Genomic DNA, 9,940 nt, shown 5'->3' on the forward strand with positions numbered 1-9,940 from the left:
GAAATCTCTTCTTGGTCTAATATACACATTGTAAACTATCTTTATTAAAAATATAATAGATCATTTTTCTAATTTTCTCTCTTATTCTTAAACCAGAAAAGGTGATACTGTTAAGAACCAGTTGATGTGAGATACCAAATACAGACTCTTGATTGAGAGGCTTGTTTTCTTTTATTATAAACCTATTCATGTTAGTATGTTAGAAGTTTTGTGAGAATTATATAAGTACTCCACTGATATTTAAGTAATTCTCAAAGGTTCCTATTGCTGTATGGTAGGGTAATGAGAACTCTCCCCTTCCCCCCTGTTTTATATGTTAGATAAAACAGGAATAAATTTTAAAGTGAAACATTAAGAATTATTTGTATTTGGCCATTTATACATGAATTTTTATATTCTCACTTTTATGGGGGATAAGGCAGTCAAAGATGAATCGGATTTCCTGTATTTGATTAAGCTCATAATGTTGTATTTTCTAAAATGAGATGGTGTTCTCTGGAATGGCTCTTAAGGCTCTGGACACGTTGATACCCACGTGATAGTTCCACGTGACCCAGGGGCCTGTTACACCAACCCCTCCAACCTATTAAAATTTTAGAATCTGTTCTAAAAATTTGGCCCATTTTTATTGGCTAATCATGCTTTCTCTAGCATGTGTGAGGGACTGTTTAATGTATGTAATAACTTTTAGTTTTACTGCTGTAGCAGAGTAGAATCTTGTTGAAAGTGTTTTAAGTGACAATTATGGATCTAAGTTTATGCTAAAACTTAATTGCAAGGCAGGAAAAAACCTCAAGTAACAATCTTGACAGCCCCATTATATCTTATTACCTGGTGTTTGCAGGTTTCTTAGGATAATTGTGAAATGCCATCCTGGTTTCAGGCTCTTAAAATTTAGAACTGTGCCTCGCCCTGCTTTTCTTACTTGCAATATATCATGAAAGTGCTCCCATGAAAACTTTTTCTTATTTTTTTTTTTTAAACCTCTGCCTCAATTCTTTATATAAGCAGCCATGTGCTTTTGTATTTTAATGGATTTTGGTAAGGGGTTTTTGAAATCTGTTGATAGTAGGGAGAAAAATGTGACAAGACATTTTAACCTCTTGTTGAATTTTAGGTGTTCCTTTCACGTTTAGTTATAGCAGAAACCTCTGTTAATTTTTTTTAAGTATATAAATTAGGAAGTGGATTTTGAATTCACAAATGGAATCAGGTTGAATTTATTCTTAAAGCTGCTTCTCTGCATTTTTTCTTATTCCGTCTTCCTGTGTACTCTGTTTTTTCATAGGCTACGTAGAACCGATGCAGACACTCAACGATGTGTTAGCTCAGCTGGATGCTGTTGTCAGCTTTGCTCACGTGTCCGATGCAGCACCTGTTCCATATGTACGGCCGGTGATTTTGGAAAAAGGACGAGGCAGAATTACACTGAAAGCTTCCAGACATGCTTGTGTGGAAGTTCAAGATGAAGTCGCATTTATTCCTAATGATGTTCACTTTGAAAAAGATAAACAGATGTTCCACATCATTACTGGTAGAAATCTTGTTTATGGGCTTTTGGGGAATAGTGTTTCCCTTTGTTTATGTTGGAGCAGATGGTTATTTTAGGTTGATGCAGAAAATCCTAGTCTTTGATGGTAGAAAAAGAATGTTTTTTCATACTAGTTAGTAATATATTAATAACATGTGAGTGAATGAATATATGAATGAATAAGAATGAAACTGCTATTCCAGAGGTTCAGTGCATTTCAAAATAAACATCTCTTCATCCTCAAAGTGCACCTTTGGGCCAGACCTTTTCAGTAGTGAAGTCATTGAAGGTCAAGCAGAATTAGCTGCTGGAATGACTTCAGCTCAGGATAGCAGTTCTTTTAAAGACACAATACTATATTCATGTGAAACTAAAAAAAGTAGATTTGTGTGTAGACCAATGTAGCAGGTCTCAGACTAAAGCATTTTGAGAGATCTTAACCAGATTCTAGAAAACAGAAGTGTTAGAGTGCGGGGGTGGTAGGAGTCTTTGGGTAAATGTGTTTGGGAAACAGTCAGTGATTATATTTTATTCCCCTAATTCGATTTTTGAGTTGTTCATATAACTTAACCCATCATCTCCAGCCTTTTTGGCACCAGGGACCAGTTCATGGAAGACAGTTTTCCCACGGACCAGGGTGGGGGAAGGGATGGTTTGGGGGCGATTCAAGCCCAGTACCGTTATGGTATGCTTTATTTCTGTTGTTACATCGGCTCCACCTCAGATTATCAGGCATTAGTTTCCGGAGGTTGGGGACCCATGGTCTAACCCATTAATTGGTAAATTTCACATTTTCCAAAAGTAGGTCATGTCCTTGGGTTTTAGTGTGGAGTTTACGCGATTTGAAGGATTTGATCACACTGATTCATTCTCTACTAGACCCATTATTAATGAATTAGTAGTGTTTAGTTAATTAATCAGTTAGGCCAGTACTGCTTTCCTGAATGTCATAAAGTTATCCTACAGGCAGCTGTGTGAGCTGTGGGGCAGTACCTATATGGTCTTCCTAGACCATAGTCAGATTACAGATGAGATATATTTTTCATGGGTTCTTTTGAAGAAGGGCACGGCATAGGTTTGTCTGAACAGAAAATGGCATTGTTGCAGGGACTAGTGTAAGGCAGGGGCTTTGTTCATGCCTTTGGGCAGCCTGTGGTCTGCTTTTCGTATGTTATATCACAAGAGAGTCATCAACGTGCAACTTGGGACTAATAGTCAATTATTATTAGCAAAAATAAGTTAATAATCTTGCTTATTGATATAATTTGTTTTATAGGTCCCAATATGGGAGGGAAATCAACATATATTCGCCAGACTGGGGTGGTAGTTCTCATGGCCCAGATCGGGTGTTTTGTGCCATGTGAGTGGGCAGAAGTGTCCATTGTGGACTGCATCTTGGCCCGGGTAGGGGCTGGTGACAGTCAGTTGAAAGGAGTCTCCACATTTATGGCTGAAATGTTAGAAACTGCTTCTATTCTCAGGTGAGTACAGTTCCCAGTCTCCTGAAAGTGGAAGTGGATGTCTCTGTCCTTTGATACATTTGCAATCTTTTATTTAGTTTAATAGTTTTCCTGTGAGCTTTATGTACTTTATGTTATCTTTTTTTTTTTAACTCTTTGTTTATTTATTTTTCTGTGTTGGGTCTTAGTTGCCATGAGGAATCTTCCCATATGAGGGATCAAACCTGCGTCCCCTGTATTGCAAGGTGGATTCCTTACTGCTGGGCAACCAGGGAAGTCCCACTTTATATTATAAAAGGGTGATGGTTATGGAAAGCTTCTTTTATTATTTTTTGGCTATACCATGTGGCATGAGGAATCTTCCCATATGAGGGATCAAACCTGCGTCCCCTGCATTGCAAGGTGGATTCCTTACTGCTGGGCAACCAGGGAAGTCCCACTTTATATTATAAAAGGGTGATGGTTGTGGAAAGCTTCTTTTATTATTTTTTGGCTATACCATGTGGCATGCGGGATCTTTGTTCCCCAGCCCAGGATTGAACCCGTGCCCCCTGCAGTAGAAGCACAGTCTTAACCTGTAGACCACCCGGGAAGGCCCATCTTTGATTTTTCGAGTTGTCTTCTTAAGGTTTCTAGTGGTTGTTCACCTTATGAGTCTCTCCACTGTCATGCTTTTGCTTACACTGTTCACACTGCCTGAACATACTTCCTTCCTTGCTGTTTACCAAGTCCTTTTCTAATCTTTACATGCCTTTAACAGAAATTCTACTTCTTTGATGACTTTCTTTGTCTCATGTGCCTAAGGTCACAAGTGTTTCTTCAGACTCCATGACATGCCTGTAATTTATTAGCTTTTTATTTTAGAGGTTATGAAATCTCTTGTCTTTATTTTGTTTTTAGGTGCTTCCTTGTAGACAGGGAGGCTATGCCTTCTGTTTCTTGGAGTCTTCTGAAGCACTCTGCATATAGTAGATCCTTAATAAATTGTGTATTGATTATTCTTTGTGGGGAATTATAAAAGCAGTACAGGCTTCTGTATAGTAATTGGTAAAGTTCCCCTTCTTACATTTGGTTAAAGAGAAAAGAAAATGCTAGTATGTGGTGTTGGCAGGGCTGTAGCAGGCACATAGAGATGTATGTGACCGTCAGCCGTGTATGTGAGGGTATCACCACACCCTTGTCCCATGTTCTTTGGTTGTTATTTTTTTAAATCTTGACTGATTTGATTGCCAAGAAATGCTTTATCTGGAAATTCTTAGATGAGCTAGTGGGATTGGTAATTTAAAAAATACTTATTCACCATTTGTTTCCTTTTATAATCTGTTAATGCTTGTGGCACACTTTCTCATTGTATTGCCTAATTTTTTTTTTCTCGTGTTACCACATGCTGCGTCATGGGAAATTTTCGTGTAATCATGTGTTTCAGGTCTGCAACCAAAGATTCCTTAATAATCATAGATGAGTTGGGAAGAGGAACCTCTACCTATGATGGGTTTGGATTAGCGTGGGCTATATCAGAGTACATTGCAACAAAGATCGGGGCTTTTTGCATGTTTGCAACCCATTTTCATGAACTTACAGCCTTGGCCAATCAGATACCAACTGTTAATAATCTACATGTCACAGCACTGACTACTGAGGAGACTTTAACTATGCTTTATCAGGTGAAGAAAGGTGAGCACATTCCGCTGGTGTAGTGTAAATTCAGCGTTCCTACCCTTGGAATCATTGGTAATTGCCTTATTCTACAGTAGGGTGAATTGTTGGTGTTTGATCTGTAAAACGTTTACCTCTTTACGGTGTAGGGACAGGGACGTGGGTACATTATTTACATTTCTATGTCTCATGATAGAACCATTCATTTTAAACAGTCACCAAAAGCATGATCTATACTCTGAACATCATCAGGGATTTTATACTACCTCTCAGGTCACCATGTTTTCTTGTCAAATTAGCTGTGGTGGTGGTTTAATCACTAAGTTGTGTCCAGTTTTTACAGCCCCATGGCCTGTAGCCTGCCAGGCTCCTCTCTCCATGGGATTTCCCAGGCAAGAATGCTGGAGTGGGTTGCCATTTCCTACTCCTTTTTATATAAACAGCTTAAAGTTGGGGTTTCCAGAGATCTTGAAATTGTTGGTAGTTACAACTTAAATTGTTGGTATTTCAACCTTTCAGAAAAGTTTGTTGTTAGTGGGTCTGGCAGCTAATCAGGTGACTGCATTGATAAGATTAACATACTATAAAGTTTTTATTGCTCTAACATTTCATTAGACATCAGAATAGCTTTTTTAGATGGCTTTTTTATTTTCCACAAACATGTTTTTTCTGTTATCTGTTGGTTGCATATAAATAAGGTACTATTTTTAATTCTTTTTTGCTTATGTTTGTAGGAATCCTTTTGAGTTACTATTTGCATCATTATTGTTGATAGAGAATATAGATACTCTTGGTTAGACCTGGCATATAGCATGAAGTTGAGGTTTGGGTTTTAAAAAGTGTTTGTGTGATAAAGAAATGGGTTCAAAATATTGAAAAAGATCAGGTGAAGATAGGAACAGGTTTGTCCTTCACTGTGGATGTTTATCAAACACTTGCTTCCATTTTATTTTTGTTTCTCTAAGTTGTGTAAAATATCCAGCTCCAGAATGCTTGGGATGTCTACTAGGCCAAAAGAAAATTTACAGTTGAGGCAAAAATGGGAGCTCCATGATAACACTGTGAGCATCGTTGATACTAAACATTTGGAAGGAATATCTTAAGTCAGTTTATTTTCTACCCACAGGGGTGAAGATAACATGCCTAGTCGGTAAACTTACTGGTCTACATTTGGGTCCAAAGTTTCATTGTCATATGAAGTATATTTTGAATTAAATGTTGCTCCTAATTAGAGACACTTTATATTTATCTGTCTTTTTTTCCATAGTACTTTAGTTCCTCCCTTTTGAAATAAGAAAACCTCAGAGATATTGTGTTGATTAATCTTCAGATTCAGTTATTTGTCTAGACCTTTGAGGATTATCTATCAAGCCTTTTTTCTCTGTTTTTATAATTTTTCCTACTACATTTGTCAAGGATAAAATATAGTGCTGTACTGCCAAGTCATAATCACTTTTCATTGGAGGCTTAATTAAAATTTCTTTAAGTTACTCTGAAACATTTGGCTAATGCATTTGAAAAATGCAAGATTAAGTTTCCTGATGACACAGTGAGAAAAATAAATTCCATTTACATACATTGCCCTCTCTTCCTACTCCCCAAATTTCTTGTAGGTGTCTGTGATCAAAGTTTTGGGATTCATGTTGCTGAGCTTGCTAATTTTCCAAGGCATGTAATAGAGTGTGCTAAACAGAAAGCCCTGGAGTTGGAGGAGTTTCAGAATATTGGGAAACCACAGGAATGTGATGAAATGGAACCAGCAGCAAAGAGATGCTATCTGGAAAGAGAGGTTTGTCAGAGTGTTCTTGTAGTTATTTTTTCCCCTGTATGATTCTGTTTAATTATTGATCATTCATTATTGGTTTCTAGTAACATTTCTTTGCATGGCAACGAATCCATCTCTATCATTTTGGTTTCACCACTACACACATCTGCACAATCAAAAGATATCATTTCAAGTACCAGATTTCAAAAGTAGGAGGATAGGAATATTAGTGTAGGTTTAAAATACGTAATTCAGAGGAGTTATAAAAGTCCACACACATCTTTGACTACCTATAAACAAATAGATCAAGTCCAGTTAAATTACATATTTACTCAAATGCTTACTAGTTAAGATGATAAATAAACAGCTCCTGCCCTCCAGTTGTTTAGAAACTAGTTGGGGACGTAGTAATAGTGACCATGTCATAGAGAATGTGACAGGTGTTTACTCAGGAAAGCTGTCTTGGGCAGGCTTTTCAGTTCTTGTGGGAGAAGTGGATCTTAAGTTGGACCTTCTGAGTGGTGGGTGAAATTGAGGTGTTCACGCAGAAAGGTATAAGCATTTATTTGCCCAGTGTATTTTAAAAAATTAAAGGACTATTATTCATAGTTTTCCATAATAACAAAAGAATCTTAATTTACTTCTGGCAGCATTTACTGTGATAATGCATTGTGACAACTTCTTGGCACATTGTTAGCTTTTACTCAGTGAAATTTTTGTTCTTATTTGGATAGATGTTACAATAACAGATGATGGGTATGGTTTTTGAAGATTTTATCTGTTGTGTCTGTACAAGCAGGAGAAATGTATTATAACTTGTTAATAGTTCTACCTAGGGAAGATTGCCATTCTGGATGTGAAATGGTCTTAGTATCAGCACCACAGCTATCCACGATCCAGGATTAGGTAGACTCCTTTATGTAATTGGTTCCAATTAGAACAGAAATCATGTACTTTTGATAACGTTACTTAAAATGAACTTTTTAAAAATTCTTAAGGGAGACATATAACATAGAATTATCAATGTTACTCAGTCTAGATTTTACTCTATTGGGGGGAAAGGCACTTGTTATTTAACAGAGATGTAGTTCTTTATCTTCTCATTTGGGTTATCTACCTTTCACCTTAAGGTATATATGGCCAACTGGCTCACTGGTAGCGGACTTTAGTTCCGTTTCAAACGTAGTGATAAACATTATACCTTTTGCCAGGCACTGTTCTTAGCACTGTGCACATCCTAACTCTAATTCTCACAGCAGCCCTGTGTTGCTCATAATATTATTGTCCCTATTTTATGGATGAGGAATATGTGTTAAGGAATTTCCCCATGGTTCACACAGCAAGTAACAACCATGTTCTTTAGAACGGCAATAACTAGGCAGTAAAATAAAGAAGAAACATCCCGTGTGTGTGTGTGTGTATGATTACTAAATTTTCAGTGAATGTTTATGCCTCACCGTATTTGTAAACCTTGAGTTCTTTTTTTCCCCAGTAGGCTAAGTTATGTATCAATTATAAAACCTGAGGGGTTTGGAAACTACTAAAATATTCAGCCCCTTTGTCATTAGCAGCTGAAAATACCCTTTTAATAACTTGCTATGAAGAAATACAGTCAACTGAGGGCTTTGCTATAAATTCTAAATGGTGTGCACTTTAAAGAATGTTTAAATATTGGGTGGTATGTTTAGATTGAAATTGTAATGAAACAAGTCATTACTATTTAATGTGACTTTTAGAAAAGTCATTTTTAAAAGACTAATAAAATGTTCACATGTTTTTTTTCAGCAAGGTGAAAAAATTATTCAAGAGTTTCTATCCAAGGTAAAGCAAGTGCCCTTTACTGAAATGTCAGAAGAAAGCATCACAAGAAAGTTAAAACAGCTAAAAGCTGAGGTGATCGCAAAGAATAATAGTTTTGTAAATGAAATCATTTCCCGAATAAAGGTAACTGCGTGAGTAAATTCTGCTAATGGAATGAAGATAATATTGATAAGCTGTTGTTTGTAACGCTTTTGTATTGTTTTATATTAACCCCTTTTCCATACTGTTGGTAATTGATGCCCATGGGGTATCAAATTAGTAAAATATTTAGTATACTTTGCGCTCCCTGAGTATATTTTCAAAAATCTTTATTTTGAAAAATGAAAGCTGTAACTGAGGAATACCTAAATGGACACGGGCAATAGTAGGCGATATGTTGAATATTATAAATAAAATCATGTATTAGTTTTTAGAATTTGATATGTGTTGTATTTCTTTGTAATAAGACTTTTACACATTTTTCCATATTCTTGAATGGTAAGAAACAAGTAGCCTAGAGACTTGTAAGAAAGTAAGGGATCCTAAAGCTGGAAGGAACTCATGGGACTCATTTCCAGGGGTTCCGCAGTGTCCATCTGTTGGTAGGAGCCACGTTGGCTGCTTGCACATTAGCTAAGGAACTTAGAAATCCAGAGTCCTGGTGTGATCCTCCATCCCATCTGGCATTTTCCCACCCCCAGTCTGTGATGAGACTTAGAAACCTGGATTTAAAAACTCTTTCAGATTGAACCCTGATTTGATGGAGAGGTTAATAAGAGTCTAATGGCTGGTCCTGCTGAATGCAGGAAGGACAGCCTTTTTAATAAAAGGTGATAGGATGATAGGGTAATTCATACAGGAACAAAACGAAATTGGATCTGTATTCCATATCATATATAAAAATCAACTCCAGTGAATTTTTTCTACCTAAATGTATATAGCAGCACTACCAAGTTTTTTATGTTGTAGTTCTATTGAAAATGATACAGGGAAATATTTTATGACTATTTGGGAAATATGAAAATGGCTTTGGAAAGGATTTCTTAAGTCAAATACCGTCTTAAGTTTGACACACTTAGCTATATTGAAATTGGGAAATTATTTTCATTAAAAGGTACCACAAAGTGAAAAGACTAAGGTGAGTATTGAACAACGTGAGGGTTAGGGACAGTGACCGCCCGCCCCATGCAGTTGAAAATCCACATAAGACTTTACAGTCCCTCCATATCCACAGTTGTGCCTCCATAGATTCAGCCAACTGTGTATCATATGGTATTGCAGTACGTATTGAAAAAAATCCAAGTATAAACAGACCCACACAGTTCAAATCAGTGTTGTTCAAGGGTCAGCTGTAGATCCATAATGGAGAACATATTGGTACCACATAAAATATCAAAGAATCTGTATCCAGAGTATATAAAGAACTATAAAAATCACTAAACAGATATGACTCAATACCTCCCATTAACAAAAAGACAGCCCAGCTAAAAGGCAAAGATCTGAATAGATAATTTTCCAAGGAAGATATGCAATGGCCAATAAGCACATGAAAAGATGCAAAATGTTATCAGGGAAGTACACACTAAAACCACAGTGAGCTACCACTGCTGCTGCTAAGTCACTTCAGTCGTGTCCGACTCTGTGTGACCCCATAGACGGCAGCCCACCAGGCTCCCCTGTCCCTGGGATTCTCCAGGCAAGAACACTGGAGTGGGTTGCCAATTCTTT

At 36.9% G+C, this 9,940-nt stretch overlaps 1 protein-coding gene across 1 annotated transcript in view; it reads left to right on the top strand.

Moving 5' to 3' along the window:
• The window catches only part of MSH2 (mutS homolog 2), an 80,158-nt gene extending 71,513 nt beyond the window's left edge, over positions 1–8,645 (top strand). Inside the window, exons 12-16 of the mRNA XM_027555197.1 lie at positions 1,289–1,534; positions 2,808–3,012; positions 4,418–4,665; positions 6,261–6,436; positions 8,198–8,645. Of these exons, the coding sequence (XP_027410998.1) occupies positions 1,289–1,534; positions 2,808–3,012; positions 4,418–4,665; positions 6,261–6,436; positions 8,198–8,368 (1,046 nt within the window). The 3' untranslated portion in view covers positions 8,369–8,645. The remainder of the gene's footprint in view (positions 1–1,288; positions 1,535–2,807; positions 3,013–4,417; positions 4,666–6,260; positions 6,437–8,197) is intronic.
• The last annotated feature ends 1,295 nt before the right edge of the window (positions 8,646–9,940 follow it).

Source organism: Bos indicus x Bos taurus, chromosome 11 (assembly GCF_003369695.1).
Source record: "Bos indicus x Bos taurus breed Angus x Brahman F1 hybrid chromosome 11, Bos_hybrid_MaternalHap_v2.0, whole genome shotgun sequence".
Taxonomy (NCBI): domain Eukaryota; kingdom Metazoa; phylum Chordata; class Mammalia; order Artiodactyla; family Bovidae; genus Bos; species Bos indicus x Bos taurus.